The sequence below is a fragment of the Drosophila takahashii genome, chromosome 3R (assembly GCF_030179915.1).
Source record: "Drosophila takahashii strain IR98-3 E-12201 chromosome 3R, DtakHiC1v2, whole genome shotgun sequence".
Classification (NCBI taxonomy): domain Eukaryota; kingdom Metazoa; phylum Arthropoda; class Insecta; order Diptera; family Drosophilidae; genus Drosophila; species Drosophila takahashii.
The window spans coordinates 34,851,549-34,873,697 of record NC_091681.1 but is presented as its reverse complement, the minus strand read 5'-3'; the positions used below and the strand labels follow the sequence as shown (position 1 = coordinate 34,873,697).

Below are 22,149 nucleotides of genomic sequence, written 5' to 3'. Positions count from 1 at the left end.
TTATATTATTTTTTTGAGCCCGCCTTTGTTTCCCATTGGCTGAGAAAAAGAGAAAACAATACAAATCAACGAGGCAATTGAAGATACAAAAAAAAAAAAAAAAAAAACCCGTTTAACCGCTACACACACAAACACTTACTTACACACTCAAAGAGCCACGATCGTTGGCGAATGAAAATCGTCGTTATTTCGACCGATGGTCAACCAACACAAATATGGAACGAAAATCAAGTAAACCAAAAAGGTGAGAAACGATAAAAAAGTGAGGGAGTGTGGGTGAGACGCGTGTATGTAAATGATCTCAACCAGGCAATATTAAAAAAACACTGGAAAAAAAAATAATCAATTTGAAAAAATTAAAAAAAACAGTACATCTTATAAAACCTTTAATGCAACTTTTACTTTCAATGTATATAAATAAAAAAAAAATAAATTCATTCAAACAAAATAAAAATTTAAAAAAAAAATTCTGAGTAAAGAATTTTTGTTCTACCCATTTTTTATGTTTTTTCTTTTTTTTTCTGAGTAAAGAATTTTTGTTCTACCCATTTTTTATGTTTTTTATTTTTTTAATAAAATGGGATATTTATTTATTATTTTATTTAAATGAGTGTTTTATTTATGTAGTGATATTTTTAACATACTTCATATGATGTTTTGTAAATATATTACATTTTTCTTGTATGTCATATGACTTTGTAAGTTTCCTTTAATTTTTCTCCCTTTGTCCTTTTTGTATTTTTGCATATTTCCTGACTGCCCGTCGTTGCTTTTCTTGTTTACAAAATATTTCCGCAACACATGTCGTACTTCTGGGGGCTTTCGGCTCCTCTTTTTTCCCCTTACCTTTCTTCTTCTTCTAACGCAGCAGCTATGGTAAAAAAAAGCGCCATTTGGTTTCGTTTAGCAGTCGGCTTTAACATTTTTTTTATACATATTTTCCCTTAGCTTGTCGGCGGCTCAGATCAAAAAATGCGATTTCATGGCAAGTCGCAAATTGTCAAGCGGTCGTCGTATCCGCTGCCACGCCCCCTGCCCACCGCCTTTTCAGATGCATTTCGACCTTTTGCTGCTCCAATTTGATTATGAAATTAATTCGCCTCCTCTGACTTTTTTCTATAAGCGCAAATATTTTTAATTAATTCGAAATAAATTTTTTTCGCTCGTTTTTTTCCCGCGAGTTGTTTATCAACAAGTTGCCGAGCTTTGAAGTTCGCCGGTCCAGAAAAAAAGACGGGGGAATTTTAAATGTTAGATGGTCGCCCATTAAATTTCCTAGACGCGATTCAATTTTCCAGTCGCTGCAGTTCAGCGAACTGTATTTTTCTGTATTTCATTCCTTTTTTTATGGCGAGTATCGTATAATTTTCATTTTGATGCCTTTTATGACACTTCCAAAAAAGAGTAAAAAACGGGCGATGCTTCGACGTCATTTTTCAGGTTTGATTTCATCTCCCCACTTGGCATAAAAAAAAGAAGAAAAACGTATCTAAAATGGCCTAGGTATTTATGATTTCGTTTATGCATTTCTCTGTTTTATTGTTTAATTTTTTTCGATACTTCGATTTGTCTGCGCCGGCGGCGTTTGAAAAAAGTTAATTGAGTTGTAAAAATTATAAAGTTGTAAAAAATCCCCCCCGAAATTATTTGGCGGGTAAAAGTTATGCGATATAACTTCCAGTTGAAACCAGCTGGAAAACAAAAGCGTAACCAAACTATAGTTTTTCGATGTTTTACGATCGTGAAATGAATAGCCCTCCGTTCCCCCCGTCAATTTCATTTCTTTCTCGAGGGTGTTTTCTTTGGATTTTACGATTTTTTTGGGAGCGTGTTGAGACCGAGGTAAAAATCTAGTGCAAAGTGGTTATGAAAAGATCTTACCAGATCACCTGATCTCGGCTTCTATCTGATTTTATTAAACGGTTTACCCATAAACTTGTGTATCATTTACATTTTACCTGTTTTAGCTCAAGCTGCCAAGGCGCTATAATATGCAAATTGCTTACTTAAATATTATGATTTACTTAAAAAACATATTCATTCAAATTTTCATTTATGTATTAAACGAAATTTAATATAACATTCACTGCATTTTTTTTAAAGGTGTCATTATATCCTAATTTACGATTCCTAAATAAATGTTAAATATTTATAATCCATTAAATCAAGTTTTCTATACATTATTTCCTAATATATCCTAATATTAATTACTGATGGAAGTGCTAATTCAATATTAAAACCATAAATTAAAGAATAAAAAAAACACCGGTAATCTTTAAGCGTTGCTATAATACATATCTTATTCGTCTTTTATTATTAAATAAATTTTGTTTCTTTTATTTTTACCCATATTTATTTCTGTCAACCCTGAGAACCCATCGATCATTTCCCACCCCCACTCCCATTCTCCTCCATTCACCTCTTTTAACCCCTAAATCCTTAATGATCTTATCGACTTCTCATTAGCCATCGTTACTCCCCCAATCCACGGTGTTTGCACTCATTCAGGACCGATCCTTTCCCATCCCCACACACTACCCATACAATGTCCAAATACAGCTGCAACAAGTGGCAGGTCTAACGATCCCGAGATCCCGAGACTCTACCCCTTAACCCAAAGTCTCCTGAGGTGGAGGTGTCATAAATCCACATGTGGCTGTAAAGTGTTACTAATTTCTGTTTCTGTTTCCATTTCGATTTATGTGTCTCTCTGCTTTGCCCATCTCACGGCCCTCTCTTTTTGATATCCTGGCGTTTTGTTTTTAGAGGTATATCGTGTTTGTATTACGCTTGATAAATTAGAAAACAGGCTTTATAACAATATCCTTATTAAATAAAATCAAGCAATCCATTTTAAATTTTGTAACATTTTTTCCAAATTTAAGATTATTTTAAGAATTTACGAAATTACAAATGTCATACTTCCTATAAAATATAATATATATATAATAATAAAATTAAGAGTTTCTTAAAAATTATGTTGTTATTATTGCATCTTTAAAGTCCCCTAAAATTTTTATAATTTCAAGGCAGAAATATTTTACAAGAAAACTTATTATTATCTCTGCTAAATAGAGCTTGAAAATTATAGATATTTTCGATAATTTGACAATATCGATTCGATAATACCAATGCCTTGAGGGAAAACATAAAACAAATATCGAGAAATAGCTAACTGTCGATATTTTTCAGGAACTACTGTTAAGACCCTGCAAAATTGTTATTATATCATTATTACATTTCCGATTTTTAAGTTAGATTTCCTTAAATACTTAGGTATTTCAATGTCGGTATACAGAAATGAATGATATCCCATTCGTTTGTCGGCGACAGTTGTCAAACCCCCGTCCATTTTTCGATTCCGCTCTGGAACCACCTAATTTCACATGAACATGTTAATGTTTACACGCGTACCGCCGCGATTTTTATGTTCGCCCCCGCCGTGTACTACTGCTCAAACCTCCCCGCCCCACCCCAAAGGCCCCCCACCACCCCCAAGATACGGCTAACGATCCAACCAACCACCGTCTTTAGCTTATCGCCACGATCGTCTGAAAATCCGACGATTGCCGAGCTCGTCTTGGGGAAACATCAGCCCAGCGATCCCCAAGATCAGTCGCAGTTTGCTCGTCAACTTCGTCGCGTCTAGAGTTTAGCCGCGTATCGTAGGCTCCATTGAAAAATCCCGAGATCTGCGTGGGTGAAACTTGAGGATCAAAACGAGATTTAGTGATACGGAGACATTTATGACATATAATTCAATTAAAGAACTTATTTTAGTGCCTTAAAAATACAAAATGAGTGAAAGTTCCAGTTCCAATTGCTCCAAGGATCGCGCCAAACCGGTGGAAACCCTGGTTCTGGCCAACTATGCCTTGAAAGCCGAGCAGAAAAAGGCCCAAGGACAAGGTGGCCGAAAGGAGGACGAACGCATCACCACGGCGGTGATGAAGGTCCTCGAGGGCTACGACTGGAATCTAGTTCAGGCCTCAGCCAAGTGAGTCCTTTTAAGAATTTAAAAATGTTTGTTAAAAATATGGGGACTTACACTGACTCGTATATATCATGTTCTTAATCAGCTACTTCAATATTTTCCCACTTTATCGAAATTATTAAAGCGTTGATAAGAACTTATGTTTAGACAGATGTGTTGATTAAATACTTACGATAAAAATGATTTAGGGTCTGCAGAGCTGAAAATTGTAATGTTGCAACAACTATTTTTAAATATTAAAAAATATTAAAATAAATATAATAAATTTTTTTTAATAAAATATCAGTAAACATATAAAAATGGTTTTGAATACTATACCTATATAGCAATTCATTCAATTGCAAGATAATCAAAAAATTACTTCCCATCTCCCAATGGACAAATTGAGTCCTCAGTGGAGCCCCGAGCCACCAATAACCCTCGAGTGACTAACCAACCTTCGATGAGTTCGCTGATTAACACAATTTCCAGGCATATATGCATATATGTGGGTTTTCTTTTATTTAACTGGATAAACAAACTTGGCGAACCGCAAAGGGAGAAAAAAATATAGGAGAAATAGCAATATTGGAGAAAGAAGGGAAAACGATTGGGAATCTGCCGGCATATGTAAATATAAATGAATTTACACATTCACACATATTAGACAAACAAACCGCGGCAACAACAACAACAACCGAATTGGCCAATGGCAGGAATAATAGGAAAAGGCAATAACAAGCCACCTTCACCAGATACAAAGATACAAAATACAGGCCTCAATAAATGTGTGTTGCAGAGTGGAACACAAAAATGTTCGAGATGAAGACGACGACGACAAATCAATTCAGGCATAAAAAGCGAATAAATATGTTTTTAGCGTAAAGATGCTAACTGCTAACAAGGTGGGGGAATGGGGTCTTTAAAAGGGGGGGAGAGCAGATCTTAACTCAAGCGAACCGGGGAGTTGACACTTGACAAGATGTCGTACGGGGGCTTCGTATTTTTGAATATACTCGTAGTACTTTGGGTCGTGAGAAAGACGAGTGGCGGCTGATCTTTCTGATCCCTCAGTTTCCAGATTCCATATTCCCCAGATCCTTGGCTCAGCTCTATCTCTCTGTTTGACCGGCAATTAGCAAATGCCGGGGCTTCCACCTCCGGTCTTTCAGCAGGGGTCCCAGCTACCAGTCTTATCTGAGTTTGTCAGCCGCCTCCAGTCGCTTTGTTCTCTATTTTGTCGACGCTTATCACTGGGATTACACTTAAAAAACATTTTTTAATATTTAACAAAAGTTTAAAAAATATCAGAAAATATCAGCTTTTATGAAAAATATGTTTAAATTACTTGTAAATATAGCTCTGTTCCTGAACGTCTATTTTAAATTCATTATCATATAAGAAAGTTATGACCTAAAAAAACAATAACATTTCTATGCGTTGGTTTTCATAAAAATATGTTTTTGGTATTTAATAGGAATTTAACAAATAATGCAAAAGATACATGCAAACAAGTATATAAAACTTAACAAATGTCTAATTCTTTTATTTTAATAATTTTTTATTGAATAGGTATAAAAAGTAAAAAATAATAAGTGCATATCAAAACGAATAAATATTTTAGAATATAATTTTATTGGGAAGAATATTAAGGATAGATAGGTGGGTTTCTTTATTAGATAGAATCTTAAAGAAACCTCATCCATCTTATTGATTTACGATCCCTTTTCCCCCAGTGTCTGATTCTCAGCTGTCCAGGGACAAACATCCTTGGGCACAGTTGCCCCCTCATTGCGAAATGCGCAGAAAGCGCTGTCAAGAGCACGTGTGTGTTTGCACAAGGATATGAGCGTCATTTCCTTTCCTTTATCTATCCACTGTGGGGTTCGCTACCCCACCAACCCCTTTTCCGCCCCACCCCTCGTCTCACTATCCACCCCCCTTCACAACTGCGGGGAAATTGTTTACCTTGCGCTTTATGAGCCTTGTTTATTTCCACTTAAAATCGCTTAAATGCACATCGCTTACCCCCGAAGTCCTCGCTCACTTCACCGATTACCAGGTACCCCTGTCACCTTCCAAATTAAACATTTTAAATGGTGAAAAAATGCTGTAAGCGAATGGTGGGAGATACATTTAATTGCTTCAGTGTTTGCGGTGATTGACAGCAGAAATTGATGCTAAATTGCTTTCCTTTTACGATTTTTTATTGGGTTGCGATTGGAGGTTGAAGTTCATGGAAAAATTCGTTAGGTGTTGTAAAATATTATAATAACATTTTGAGCTTTAAAAATATTTATAGCTAATTTTAAAAGCTTTTTTAGGGGGTAAACTCAATTTTATATAATAATTATTTTCAAAATAATGGCTACTATTTATAATAACTATTTCTTAAGATTAATCATACATTTAAATTGAAGTCCAAAAAACGCATAGCAAGTATGGAAAAAATCTAAAAATTCGTGTCTTACTTTGCTAATTTTTTATGTTCCCCATATTTTTTAAAGGGGAGACCGCAAACATTATATTGCTGTTTGATTTGGTTAAATGTGTTTCGCGTGAATCACTTGAGAATTTGTTACTTAAGACCAACAACAATGTGCTGGGAAGCCACTTGAATTGTCTGACGATCGGCGTCGCACGATGTTTGTAAGATATAGGGTTCGGGATGGTTTTGGTTTGGGCTTGTTATTAAATAACACAGACACCATGTGCGGTGGAACCCCTGCTCTATTTACCTGGCTCGATTAGATATGGGGGCCCCTTTTATAAGGAGGAGAAAATAAATAGAGGGCAGTCGGCCCTCGGAGGAACCGCAACTTCGGGTAGGACTTTGGCGACGCTATAAATATTTCATTGCTTATCTGCGTGTCCGGCCCGAGGTGTTATCATATATGTATCATGCATAGTACCATAGTACCCCACAACCAGGTGGGCAGAGCTCCTCCTCCTCCTCGGTTCCCCTCCCCATTCCACACCCCTTAGTCCATCCGATAGTTCTTCTTTCGGCGCTGCGACGAGTCAATTTACATGGCCCCCAACAAGTCATCTCGGGCAGCCTAACCAAACACTCTTCCACTTCCAACTTCCCCATGGGGGCTGGCTCTTCTAGAGGCCCCAACCACATCCACCCATCAAACGGGGTAACAGTGGGCTATAAACCTATAGTTTTAAAGGACGGAAAGAGCTTTGAGAATTTCTAAGGCTAAATTAGAGATAAAGAAAGTGTTACAAAAGTAGTAAACAAATTTTTTTTAACTATTTTGATTCTAAAACATTGTTGATTAAAATTGTAATATAATAAAAAATCTAAATATTTATTTAAAATATCTAATAGCTAATTATGAGATCTTTTGAGATATTGATTTCAAAAATGTTTATTTAAAATTTCCTAATTTATAGATTATAAATATTAAAAAAATAATTTTGTTGAGGTCTTCTGGGTTTTTTCAAATTAAAAATAAAATTAAAATAAAGTTAGCAAAATTAATAGACTTAATATAGTTATTATTTTAATTATCCAAATTGTTTACCTATTAAATATTTTCTTTAATTAGTTTAACTCTTAACAAAATCTACACTTTTAGTTCCACGGTTAGCTGACTTTTCGGCTGTTGGTGTTGCCGAGAGGGCCGACAAGCATGTTCTCCTAGCTGTTGCTCCACCTCATGTTGGTAAAACCCCCCCTCATATGTGGGCAGTGCCACGCCCCCTTTTTCCCCCAAAAAGTACGCCCCGAAGAGCAGCAACCTCAGCTTTTGGTGGCCGGTAAAAGTTTGTGCAGCGGCAACAACAAGAAGAACAGATACACGTGCGGCTTACAAGGCAAATATTGATTTTGTTGCTGCTGATGCTGCTGTTTTTGGTTTTCCCGTTTCTTTTGTTGCTGCCCCATAACCACAAATGCTGGCCAAAAAGTTTCCAGCCTAGACTCTCGTTTTGCATATTTTTTCTGTTGCAGTAACAGGAATTTACAAAACATTGGGAGCTCATCTCCCCGAGGTGTTGTCGTCATTTTGTAGTCGTCCCTCCATCGATGGGGGAAGTTTTATGACCAGGTGAGCGCGACAATGGCCGAAAAAGTTGCCAACCAACTAAAGTGCAAGTAAGCCAAGTCGGCGGAACAAACGATGTGAGCCAAAGCCAGCGAGGCTCAAAGGATTCCGCGATTAGGGCCACAAAATCTGTCTTAAAAGGAGGGAGGTTTTGGGACGGAAATGAAGTGGAACATTGATTTGACGAGCTCCAGTTTTTGATATTTCTAGAGGGTCTTTTGAAATAATAAGGGTACATATGTTTAAAGATTTTTAGAAAATAGGAAGGCTGCCAAAAAAAAAACCGAAATATTAGGAATAACGACCTAAATTATATAGTTAAGTATTACCCATTAATTTCTATAAATTTTTTGAAATTCTAAAAATACAATAAAAATATATAGCCAAAATAAGGAGATTTAAATTGTAATTTTACAATTTTATTCAGATTAAATCAATTTATAACATTTAAATGATTAAGAATTTGTTGTGTCTAGCTAGAATTTCTGAGGGTATCCTAACATTTAAATAACCCGTTTGCTTTTTGCTGAGCTCTGGGTATTTTGCCAAATATTAAACAACATTTGCGCATAAAATTGGAGGCACTTTTGATCCGGCCATAAGCTTTTAGCCGAAGTACTCGCACATTTCGGCGCAAATCCGCTCGATATGCCTTTCAAAAAAGGGTTCAATGGCTCAGCGTCGCTCCGATTGCCCATCCTGTATCCTTTCGTTATTCTCCCGGGGGGAATCCCCGAATCCTGCGGCCGCAGTTTCCACGGAGGGAACACGAACACGAACACCCGGGCGATTATTTCTCGGATGCCAAAGTCTACCGGAAATCCCCTGCAGAAATATTCGATGGACGGACGGGGAAAATCGCCAGCGGCAAAATAGGTGTGGAAATTCATAGCGAACTTTTCATTTTTCCCGAGATTCCGCAAAATGCGCGTTACACTAGAAAGCAGCTAGCAAACATTGCTGTTGGGCGGGAAGTAATAAATAATATTTTGCGTTGACTTGCTTTGCATTTCGGTGAATCATTCAAATTCGAACGAATTCGAGGGGCTGGATTCTAAATATTTAACAACTCTTTGGCGGCGGGCTTTGATTAGAAATGAGTCATGTAGGTGGTTCTAAAACCAGTTTTAAAATAAATTATAATTTTAAAGCTTTGCACTAATAAACTATTTACTAACACCAGAATTTGCAAATATACAATTTTGTAATTAAACCCCGTTTTAATCTGGCACTAAAATCGTACTTTAAGAAAAGGTACTACATTTGGGATTAAAGATTATATTTAAATTAATTTTAATACACAGTTTTGACAATGCTTTTTGAGTCTATTTTTTTTCTTTGAGCCTTTTTATACCCTTGCAGAGGGTATTATGATTTCAGTCAGAAGTTTGCAACGCAGTGAAGGAGACGTTTCCGACCCCATAAAGTATATATATTCTTGATCAGCATCACTAGACGAGTCGATCTAGCCATGTCCGTCTGTCCGTCTGTCCGTCCGTCTGTCCGTCCGTTTCTACGCAAACTAGTCTCTCAGTTTTAAAGCTATCGGGATGAAACTTTCGTAAAAGTCGTATTTCTATTGCAGGTAGTATATATGTCAGAACCAAACGGATCGGACAACTATATCTTATAGCTCCCATAGGAAGGATCAAAAAAAAAAACGTAAAAAAATTCTAGCTCCGGTGTTTTTTAAAATTTTACCTTCTACTCTTGGGAACATTTTTTTTTTATATATTTCTGAATTTCGGTTTTTTTGTTTTTTAAATCGGATCACTATATCATATAGCTGCCATAGGAACGGTCGAAAAATTAAATGGAAATTAATGGGAAAAAAATTATATCTTTGTTGGTTTTTATTACAGTTCCTTCTACTCTGGGATATGACTATTTTGAAATATTTCCGAATTTCGATTTTAATTTTTAAAAAGTCGATCTACTATATCATATAGCTGTGATAGAAACGATCGAAAAATTAATGTGAAATAATAAGAAATTTAACATTTTTGCGATTTGTAAATTAATAGAATGATCTGCAAGGGTATATAAGCTTCGGCTTGCCGAAGCTAGCTTCCTTTCTTGTTTTCTATTGGATTAGCTAATAACCTTCGAATTTTGGTAGGTATATGAAGTGTTTTTTTCCCGAGAGCTTGATTTTCAGGGCCACAACACGACAATCATCAAATGTCAGGGACACATATCCAGCTGACAGCATTGATTGTAGCTGCAACCACCCACTTAACCACCCAAAAAAACACCCAAAAAAAGATAACCACCCACAAAAACCAGAATGATGCAGGGCTCTTCCTCTACGCCACTTAAACTGTCGCTCTTCATTGCGTTTTCCAGCTACCACGCCCCCTTTTCCTGGCTCCTTTCACGCCTATCCAGTTGCTCCTAGTCGGTCAACAAGAGTAGGGGAATCCCCATTCTCCCTCCGAAACTCTCTGTCACTTCTCTCGAGTGCGGCACAGTGCGCTGTAAAAATAAATTGACTTGGAAATTGTAAAAAACAAGAAAATGAAAATGACAGTGGTAGTGGATAGTCGAAGTGGAAATGGATGAGGACGTGGCCAAATGAAATGATAACAGAGAATGGGATCAAGATGAAGTGGCCGAGAGGCGGCTTAAATCGAAAGGGAAAGCTCAAAAGGCCGCCGCTCAAGAGGTCGCCTTGTGTGAGGATTGTGTGGATGTGGATGTGGCACTCGCACTCCGATACTCGTAAGTTTCCAATAAGTCCGGCCATTCCCATTGATCCCTGACCTAAGACGAGTGGCCAATAAGGAGATGTTTATCTTGTTACCAGAACCACACAGAAAGTTGGCCGAAAGCACTGAGAAAAAAATTGGAAAGTTTGAGGAATTTTTAAATATTTTTTTATCATCTTGATTTCAGCACATATCTCATCATATTTACCTGAGAAAAACTTGGAAAGTTTAAGGGATTTTTAAATATATTTGTTCCACATCGATTTGAGCTTATATCTCATCATTAGACATCGGATTTTAGGTGAAATCGTTTTTTTTAGATACGATTTAAAGCCACATTTGATTGGATACAATTTTTAAAAAAAAACCTTAATTAATTTTGGCCGAAATCTAATTATATCTTAATAAATAAAATTTGTAACCAATCAAATGTGGCTTTAAATCGTATTTAAAAAAAACTATTTCACCTAAAATCCGATGTCTACTCATCATATTTACCTTATTTTTGGAAAAGAAAATAACAAAATTGAAGATGATATTTATTTTTAAACAATAGTAATTAGAATCAAAAACAAAAAGTGGAACAGAATATAAATTAAATTAGGAGAGAGTGCCATATAATTTTAGCACTGCTTTCTTAATATCGTACGGCATCCAATGGGTTTCGATTAGATAATCTCCCTCGGGAAAAGGCAGCACATCTGTAACTTGGAAGTTCACAGTTGCGACTGGAAGCTTTTCTAATGATATATCATGCTAAAATTAAATACTTATTAAAAAAATATGTGAAACAAAATTAATTACGCACATTAAAAGGACACAAATGATTTAAATTCGAGTAGTTTTCGACAATGTTAAACCAAAAGTTGATGACTGGACTTGATTTTCGGTTTCTAAGGAATCTACAGGCATCCACAGTAATATTGTACATAAAAGGTCGATAGCCATTGTATCGTTTGAACATAGCTAAATTTACCTGTTAAATTTTTAAAAGGATGAGTATCGTATTAATAAGAATTCTAAGCAATGGCTGCTTACTTTAACTTTAGTCACCGGAGTCTTGCGTAGATTAAACTTGACCGACAGATATTTATAGCTTCGATTTACCGACTTCAGAAAACAATGTTCAAAATCGCCAAACTCCTTATCCAAACTGGTGCACTTGACGTTGGTAAACTCAAATCTAGAAGTTATCTGGAAAATATATTTTTCATATTTATTAAATTCATAAAAATAATCACACTTACCTCAGCGACTAAATATAGAAAAACAATTAGCTGAAAAATTAAACACCCTTTGCTAGACATTTCAAACTGTTGACTGCAAACGGAACAATGAAATAATAATTATTTACATTTTTCGGTGTCTGCTTTCCAAGCGATTAACCTTTGTGATCGAATTATGATTATTACAAAATAATAATAAGGGTCATTAGGTGGAAAACTAAAATTCAATTTGAGTTATGGTTTTACAGTACATTAAAGTTACACAGAAAGCTTATTAGGTTCTAAAAGTATTTATTAGTAGATTAAATATAAAGCAGTTTACTCTCACAGGAATAATTAATTAAAACCATTTAATTTATAAAATCAATCACAAAAAATCAAATCATTAGTTTACAAATCTCACTTTTATTTGTTAATCTATTTGTTTAAAAATTGTAAGGGGTGAAAACCAATTATTAAGAAATTCCAATATTTATTTAAATGATTTCCCTGCACCTGTTACCATTTTCCCAGTGCAGCTGGCAAATAAAAGCCACAAAGGCTGAGCAAACTCAGATGCAAGTCTCACGGTAGCCAAATCCCCAAGATTGTGGTAGGAAAAAGGGGCAGTTCCACCGCCTTATCACCTTATCAGTGCTCCTTGGTGTTTGACCACCTTTTCGGACGAACTTCAAGGTTTTCAAAACGAAAAACTAAAAAAACATAAAAGAAGAAAGGCCAAGCGACCGCAAGGCAAACAGCAACTGCATCCGTTGGATGCATTTTAAATTTGTTTGACAAAAGTGCCGTAAAAAGAGCGGCGGCGGTGGCGGCTGCGTGGGAAAATGTGGGCACTGCCTAAGCAAATAGGAAAATGAAAACGAAAAATACAAAATACAAAACAGAAACCGAAACAACGACGCCTGCAATTTGTTTACACGCGCTGTATCTGTTAGATACATTTCATATTTGTGAACTTGTGAAAATCGCTGAGACGTCTCCGCCGCTAATTAGGCGCATTTGTCCCCACTTTTTGACATGCGCTTACAAATTGGAAATGAAAATGGGCATGGAAATGGAAATGGGAATTTTCGTGCCATGTTTACAGCTTCGTGTTAAAGCTGTAAATATTTGGGCTCCCCTACCTCCCCCACTCAACCGACGTAAAATTTAATAACAAAAGCGGCAAATGGCCCATTGCTGATAAAAGATGCGCAACAAAAGCCAAAGTATCTTTGCATCTTTGTATCTTTGGCATATGCGAAAAATGGAAAGCTGCAAATTCAAAATTCCTTGCAGTCTCCGCTCATTTCTCATATTTGCTCATGAGCTAACGGCCACTTGAAGATATCACTTAATGAGATTTGCGCATCTCCGAATGCAACAACAGCAGCAAATAATGAAGACGTGCTTGAGTTGCCAAGTGCCCCGGGGATCTGCTGTACGTATATATCTCTGGGGGTTCTAAAATGCACAGGAGGAAATTTTATAAATAAACGAAAACCACCTAAATTAATGATCAATTATTTAAAAAATTTCTATAATTTTATTAAGAACTTTTAACTATAAATATTTTTATTTATATTTTACAAAGTAATATTCAAATAAAATATTTATTTCTCATACTCCTTTCTTTTTAATTATTTAATCATTTTATTTTTAAATAAATCTAGAAGTCTTTAAGTACTACCATGATCTTATTGATTGTCTAATTGATAAACTTAAACTTCAAGGGTTCCTATTATTTTATAAATATATCTTTTCTAGAAAAAGTTTACAAAATTATATTTTATTTACAAATTTATTTCCCATGTTCCTTTGATTTTAATACCTTTCCAAACATCTAAAGAACAATTTAAAAATTCCTGAAAAACTACTATGATTTCTTTCAGTGCAGGCCTGGGAATACAGCACCTCCCAAGTCCCAAGAACTGAGTGCAGCAAAACGAACATCACTTGATTCTGATTAGCGTGCTGTCAAGCGTGAGAGTTGCATACATATAGACTCGCAGATACTTTTGAATCGGCGGGGGAGGAAGGCTATATAGCTATATAGGATGCTGGGGGGCTAGGGGCGGATGGTAGGGGGCGGGGTCACGACGCCGACGATACCAAAAGGCAGATAACAAACCCCAAGACGATGTCCATTTGGCCTCCGGTCGCGTTTTTAATCGCTTAATAAGCTCGGCCGAACTTGTAATTAAGCCCAGGCGAAAAGCGGCTAAGAACAAAATTTTAAAAAGGAAACGTTAAATATTGATTTATTTTCACACAACCTAGGGAAATTAAATCCTTTTACTCAATTGTCCAATAATATAAAGTTCATGATTTTACCCTTTCTATTTATTTGAAATCTAAAAATGAATTTTAAAATTTCCTTGACCCTATCTATATATTTCTTTAACGGAAATATATTTAAAATAAAGTTTAATAAACCATGGATGAAATATAGATATTTTTATATATGAATGCTTATGTTGACTACTTTATTTTTATATTTCTTAGGTTTTTTCCTCTAGAATTAGTTTCAATTTGAGTGCAGGGAGTTAGAAGAAAACACCTGAGAACACCTGCTTATTGATTTGCTCTGATTGAAAACAGTTCTTCCCAGTTTTCCGGCCAGGCATAGAATGCAGTCAGGCATATCGAATAGACTCACCCACACAGGCATTAGCACACGCACACCCAAACTCGATTGAAAGATTTACCTAACAAATCTCTTGCCCTGATCATGTTTACTTAGGATAAATAATTCAATATAGGAGGCTCCCAGAAAAGGTGGGCAAACCAAAGGGAAATCTCGGGCATCTCGAGCCATAGTGTTCCGCCCCCTTGGAACGCCTATCTCTTTGATTGAATCTCTGTCTTCATTGTATTTCTCGGTGCTCGACATGCTAAATAAAAATGAATGTATAGATAAAAACAATGTGGGTGATGGGATGTGTGAGTTAGAGAAAGAGAAAGACGTTTGACATGTTTTAGCACTGGTAAAAATATATAAAATTTTGTTTTATTTTAGTTTATGGATATGAACTTTGATTAAAAAGCAAAGAAATCCAAAAATTTTAAAGACCTTGAATTTTGGATCTTGCTACTGGTTATAAATATAAAATGAATGTAAAAGAAGATTAAAAAGGGAACATACAAATAACATTTTATATAACGTTTAGCACGCTAAATGAGATATTTTATTTTTAGAAAGTTAAAAGCCAAGAAGTTCAGATAAAAAAATTAAAATTGGTGAAAATTTTACAAAATAATAAAACAATTACCTACTGGATTATTATTTTTTTCACAAATTTAAGATATACATATTTTTTTTAGTGCATACATATTCTATTTCGCCTATGCGTATACCACAATGCACATAGAATAGAGGTTATCATACGCCACGTCGGTTTTATTTGTATGAGCTTGTATCGTTCTGTCAATGGAATTATTTTTCTAAGTCCCGGGAAAAGACAAATGGATGGACTGGGATAAAAGACAACTGGTTGCATACTTTATGCAAAGTCAAGAGTTGTGGCAACCACTTAAAGGATTCCCAATGCTATTTCGCATAGCTGAAATAGATTTTTTACCACCCACCGAACGACGAAAAGCCCACTTCTCTGGAATTTTGCACGATTTTGCTGATTGCTTTTGTTTGCACTTCACTTTTGGACCCCGATGCTCATGATTCTTGAAAAATACATTTTTGACTGCACTTTATGAACTTTTCTGGTCTCCGGTTTTCGTTCTCCGGCCTTGATGGCATTTCTTCTCTTCTATTTGCCACGGCAAATAAAAGTTTTAATTGCAAATTTCAGTTTGACATTATGCGTTGTTGTTTTTGTGCCGCTTTTTCGGTCTGCAACGTCTTTTTGCAATTAATGAAAACTTATTTACCCGGCCAACAAGTCACTGCAGCTTTTGACTGATTTTTGTACTAATTTTCTTTGGATTTTGTATTTTTTCAGGGCACCCACGGACCGCAAAAAGGAGCACATCAAGCGACCTATGAACGCCTTTATGGTTTGGGCCCAGGCAGCTCGACGGGTGATGTCCAAACAGTATCCGCATCTGCAGAACTCGGAGCTAAGCAAATCGCTGGGCAAGCTGTGGAAGTGAGTACAAGTATACTATATATTCCCTACTCAGAATGAAGAAAAAATAGAGGATAGGAGAGAAAAAAAACAGAGACACGTCTCTGGCTGCGTAAACGTTGGGGCATGGACCACTTGAAAAGTGTCTTTTATAAGCTCCACTTCTTGGCCAGACAAAAGAGGCAGAGAGAGGAGGGGGATACCTCCCAAGTTTGGTTAAGGGCTTTTCGACGAGACAGGGAATTGCATCAGCAGACAGTTCTCAGTGTGCCAGAGAAGTAATATCAGCTACTCCAAGAAAAACCCAGTTGTAGCTCAGGCTCAGCAAATAAAGTCAGATAAATATCTAGGAAGCTAGGATAAATAAATTAGGTTTACCTCTTGGTCTTTTTTCACAGGAAACTGGAGGTTTATTAGCTTATTAAGTTAAAAAAAATTCAAAATAAATGTAGTTCAACTGTTAACAATTTTTCATAAAGATTTGATGATTTATTGTCAGTAAAATTAAAAATATTAAATATAATAAACATTTTATAATTACTTTCTATGTAATATGTATATTTTTTCAATGAATTTTTTTCGAGATCTGAGAATCGCAAAAGAGAAACAAATACTGCGAAGTGACAGTCAATTAAACAGGGTTTATTTATGGGCTAACAAATTGGTCCAGCCCGCATTCCCAATTAGTCGTAAGGCGGATGCTTCGACTTCTTATCACCCGAAAGACTCCACTTCTTATCGCCAGTCGTCCGACTCACTGAACTGTGAAATTTTAATTTCGAACTGGACAATATTTTATTACAAACAATATATGAAAACGACGCCGCTGTGGCGAAGATCGCCTTTTGGCCTGACAGTTTTGCATTAATCATGAAGAAGACTATCTGCCGACAGATTTTTTGCTTTTAAGAGGGGTAGAAATCAGTAAATCACACGATAGGAAATATATATATTTTTTTATAGACACATTTCCGTTTTGTGTTTATTTTGCTGGATTATTTTTAAAGTGATTGATTTTATAAGCCATTGCGAAATGATTTTTTTGATTAAATATTAATAATATTTTATTTTTTTATATTTTAAGGGTAGGTAAGATTTTAAGGTTAGGTTTTATTATATTTTCCAACCTTAAACACATTTTTAAGGATATTATATTTTTAGTAGTCCTACAAACTAGTTTAATTTTTCTTTTGTGCAACATTGATACTATTTCCTTTCTCCCACTTGCAGAAATCTAAAGGATAGTGATAAGAAGCCCTTTATGGAGTTTGCCGAGAAGCTTCGGATGACGCACAAGCAGGAGCACCCGGACTACAAGTACCAGCCGCGGCGTAAAAAGGCGCGTATAATGCCCAACCAGCAGATGGGCGGCGAAGGGGGATCCCCTGGACCAGAAATGACTTTGTCCGCCCAACAGGGAAACTCCGGGAAGCCAAGGAGCAGCAACTCAAATGGCCAGAGACGTGGGGGCGGAAAATCAAATGCAGCTGGCCTTACCAACTGCCCCTTGACCATCTCGAATACGAATATGAACTCCTCCGGCTCCTCTTCCTCCGCGGATGTGTTCAGTAATGAGGCCTTCATGAAATCCCTGAACAGTGCCTGTGCGGCCAGTTTGATGGAGCAGGGTCTCATCGAGGCTGGACTGGATTCGCCCTGCTCCACGGCCAGTTCCATGTCCTCGCTGACGCCCCCGTCGACGCCCTACAGTGGAGCCTCCTCCTCGGGAGGAGCAAAATCCTCTGCAGCAGCAGTTGCACCCGCTGCAGGAAATAACTCGAGTCTTTTGCTGAGGCAACTAAGTGAGCCGGTTGCAAATGCTGCTGATTATGGAGTGCTACTCGAGGCGGGCAGGGAATATGTGGCCCTAGGTGAGGTCAATTACCAGGGGCAGGGGCAGTCAGCTCAGGAAATGGACTTTCTGGAGGGCATAAATGGATATGGTGGCTATAATGCGAGCAGGGTGAGCTACCCTGGCTACTCCTACCCCACAAACGGAGGACAGGGGCACTTTGAGGAGCAAACGCAGGCGTCACAGCCCGGTGGAGCCTTAAATTACAAGCCAACGGGAGAGGCAGCTGCCACCACCACCGACATCGATCCCAAGGAAATTGACCAGTATCTCATGGATCAAATGCTGCCCATGACGCAGCACCACCATCATCATCCGTTGCACCCACACCACCACCCACTGCACCACCCCCTCCCACTGCACCACTCGCCGCCATTGAACTCCTCCGCCTCGCTTTCATCGGCCTGCTCCAGTGCCAGCTCACAGCAACCGGTGGTGGAGTACTACGACCACTTGGGCTACTCCCCCGTAGCCTCGGTCTCAGTCGCAGCCTCCAGCCAGCAGACCCCGAACTTTGGCCCCCAGCAACCATATGCCAGTGGAGGACTGACCCCCACCCTGGGTGACCCTGCTCCACAGCAGCAGCAGGAGCTGCAATCCCAACAGCAGGAACAGCAGCAGCAGCACCAGAATCCATCGCAGCATCATCTGTGGGGCACTTACACTTATGTCAATCCCTAAGCTACTTCATTTGCACATTTGTTGTCCGGCACTGAGAAAAAAAGGGTTAAAAAAATTCATTGAAAATTTCATGACATTCCTAAAAATTTTCAACTAAATTCGAAATTAAATAAGGGGTTTAATTTTATGAAAAAAAAAATAAGTACAGAAACTAAACTTGAGAATTAAAAAAGCTATTGAATTTTTTTATAAGTTGCAAAATGAGTTAAGTTGTTCTGAAAATTTGCTTGACTTTTAGATTGGATTGTTCAATTTTAATATGAATTTAATATATTTTCTTTTTAATTTATTATAAAATATATTTACCTCTGTTTTTCCCAGTGCACCTTCCCCCTTTACTTCCGTTTCCGCCCCTTCCTTTATGGGTCACTTAGATGGCTTTCGTTTATTGGTTTATTGTCTGTGCAATGTCTGTGTGTGTGCGTGGCTCAGTTTGCATGTGTGTGTTTTTTGGCTCGAGGGTCTTTTTGCAGATTCCCTGCAATTTAAGCTAATCGCTGCGATTTTCGTTTATGGCTGCATTATTCCTGCTCCCCATCAATATGCAATTCCAGTGGCAATCGAAGAATAAGCAATGGCCATACAATCTAAATGGAAATGTCCAAAAATGTGTGTGAGAAGTCAGAAGTACCGAGTTCATAGCTAATTGGAAGCAATATAAACTAGTAGTTGTAATTTGTATTTCTAAGAATGTATTTTGTAAAATTGGCAATGAAAGTATACGCAAATGTATGAGCAATATTATGAAAGTTAGTTGTAATAATATAAAATAATTAAAGAGTAACGAAATATAAACTTAAATGTTAAAAGAAGCAAAATTATAAATTTATATAAAATCGTTTGGCAATAAATATTTAAAAAAAGTGTAATATAACTAGACAAATTACAGAGAATTTTAGTTCAAAGGAGGAAAAAAGGAGCGTGCAAAAGGTAAGCAAATCAAATTTGTATCAATTTACAGTTTGGCCAGCAAATGGAATTAATACCAATATACCAGATTTTCCTGGAAAACCAAGCAACACAAAAATGGCCAATTTCAAATGCCCTGTGGGGATGGCAGAAATTCACTTGGTTTTTTGGGCGTGGCCTACGACAGTTTCCCACACTCTGCAGCTCACATTTGGTTTTTAGTGTCTACACCTGTAACCGTTGTAAAACCAAAATAAATTCCAATGAAATTAACACCCCTCCACGAAACGGGTAATTCACTTGGTTTTTCGCCGAGCAAAACAATTTGAAACAAAATGAAAATCACACTCAGCTTCGAACGCGTTTTTTTTATTTGCTTCTCTTCCTTTGAATTTTTTATTTAGCACCGCATTTAGTTTATTTATTTAAATTTGGAAGCTTAAGTTCAATTTGCGCCTGTAACAAGTTGTTGTTAATTGAAGCGCAAACAGGAAGGGAAAAAATAAAAGCAAAATGAGCATTAGAGAAGAAGAAGTCCGAAAAAAAAGCAGTGCCAAAAATGGCCGGGAAAATAAAATGGCCGAGGGCAAACAGAAATTCAGTGTATGCATTAATTTCGAAAGTTGCAAATTAACACATTTAGCAAAACCCTTGTTTATTTATTCGCATAATTTATGTATAGTATTTATTTTCAGATTTTTTCTTTGGTGCCAGGCGCCGGCCGCTTTCTCACTAATTATGTAAATTATTTTCGCTGATTGGGCAGAAGATTTGAAGAAATTATTGCGCCACAAAAAGTTACGACAAAGTATCGAAAACTTCCTGAGGGCGAAGGCAAAGAATTTGTGAAGTTCTGGACTGGTCGAAATTAATAATCAGCTAATGAGATTGCATTATTAATATTTAAATTGATTTTGATTGAGTTGTCCGTTGGGATACACTGAAAATGGATAATATTTTTTATTATAACTGTTCTTATTTGAAACATTAATTTCTTAACAACAACTAATTTTTATAATAAGTAAAAAAGAAAATATTTATGTTTAAATTTAAAGAAAGAATTTATTACAATTTATTCCATAACCTTCGCTTCTGTGAATTAAAGTTTCTTATCAAAATATCACTATTTTATGACAAGAAAATAAAATGAAGATTTAATGCTCAATTTATTGAAACAAAGTATTACATTTTATTATAAACCATTACTTCCCCAAATTAATTTGCTTCCATTCAGTGATTTCCGAACTTCCGTCATTTAATTTCGATGTAAATTGCCTTGCGTTCTCAATAATTGCGTACTGATGAATAGGGTATAATTTAATTAACTCAATTTGATGATTGGCATGCAGCCTTGAAGGATATAATAATTTTTGGCTGACACAAGAGTCGGTCACGTGGCAAATCGGATTCAGAGCCAAATGCATTCGAGCAGCAAATGTGAATGTCATTCCTCATTAGGAGCCCCAAACAAATGTTGTGATGGCCTGACTTTCATTCACTTCCACACCCAAGGACATCCATTTTCGTTTGTGTGGTTTAAATATTATTAAAACTAATGACGTTTGGCCGAAAACTTTGGCCATCCTCTGCCTTTACGCCTGGTCATGCAACGGGTCGTATGCGTAATGCCTTGTGCGCTCGCTGTAACTCAATTAAACTTTGCCTCTCCTCTGCGGTCTCAGTTTAAATTCACTTAGAACTTGGTTGATTGGATCGGGGGGACACTCTCATTAGACGTCGGCTTAGCACCTGGGAAAATGTTATTCAAATTAAGCTGCACACGAGATCCGCCTAATGGCCGTCGGAGAACTTCTTTCTGACCCTCACTCTCTCCGGGAAAATTCAACTTGCCGAAAAATTGGAAAATGCCGGGTAATGGCCGTTGTTTTTCCTCTGCAATTTCGCTTTTTAACGGCAGCAAAATGTGAAAATGTCAGGCACTCGAGCGGCTCAAGTTATCCTGCGGAGCGGCGGACAAAAAACAGAAAACAGAAAGGAAAATAATAATGTGGAGCCATTTGAATAAAATATAAGGCGAGAAAAGTTAAATGTAATGCGAAAGCCGCAGCCAAGCTCCATTCTTTCTTTCGACGACTTGAAAGTAAATTGAAATTTCGTTTCGTTTTTTAATACTCTTTGCCGGGTGGCGATGGTGTTCACAAGATGAAATCATAGACATTTCTCTAGATTATACATCTTGTACAGAGGCTCTGTAACAGAGTTTGTGTGTATAAGCTTGTCGCAATAAATCTCTGGGGGATTTTAAATTAAAATGTGTTAGGGACTGGCTACATAGTTGGGTTTGATATAAAGTATATTAATTTTAAAACATTACACAGAAATTTATAGATTTTTTTTGTGTATTAAAGGCAAAGGCAAGTTTATATTTTATCATATTTTTTTTTATAAATTGTTTCTCCTATTTTTCTTAGTTTCTTTATTTTATGTAACTTTCAGTGCATCCCAAATTCGCTAGACAAGCATTAGAACTGCTTAGTTGCTTACTCAACGTTACCTGCCTCGTTTAACCGAAATATATTCGAATTTTTAATGCGACCCCGCCCCCAAAAAGGCAAAAAAGCAGGAAAGGTAAGATGATTTTAATGGCGAGCGGCCAAAGTTTTTTGTGGAGGAATAAACTACAAACAGGACCTTCATTTCTTACGAAGCATTGGGGTTTT

At 36.8% G+C, this 22,149-nt stretch overlaps 2 protein-coding genes across 4 annotated transcripts; one reads left to right on the top strand and one right to left on the bottom strand.

Annotated features, from left to right (window-relative positions):
- The first annotated feature begins 212 nt into the window (after window positions 1-212).
- Sox100B lies at window positions 213-19,428 on the top strand. Of its 3 annotated transcripts, none has more exons than XM_070217642.1 (3): window positions 213-244; window positions 15,901-16,047; window positions 17,257-19,428. In XM_070217642.1, exons 1-3 carry the CDS (start codon window positions 216-218, stop codon window positions 18,557-18,559), a joined length of 1,479 nt encoding a protein of 492 aa, XP_070073743.1. In that variant the 5' UTR covers window positions 213-215; the 3' UTR covers window positions 18,560-19,428. The 3 variants fall into 3 exon arrangements, with proteins under 3 accessions (XP_070073743.1, XP_016996479.2, XP_070073744.1); XM_017140990.3 differs by lacking the exon at window positions 213-244 and adding an exon at window positions 3,622-3,997; XM_070217643.1 differs by lacking the exon at window positions 213-244 and adding an exon at window positions 13,285-13,382.
- LOC108056925 (uncharacterized) lies at window positions 11,337-12,043 on the bottom strand. Its single transcript, XM_070217914.1, has 4 exons — window positions 11,984-12,043; window positions 11,781-11,930; window positions 11,545-11,712; window positions 11,337-11,492 (listed from the first exon to the last, which is right to left on the bottom strand). The coding sequence occupies exons 1-4, from the start codon at window positions 12,041-12,043 to the stop codon at window positions 11,337-11,339; spliced, it is 534 nt and encodes a 177-aa protein (XP_070074015.1).
- Window positions 19,429-22,149: the final 2,721 nt, after the last annotated feature.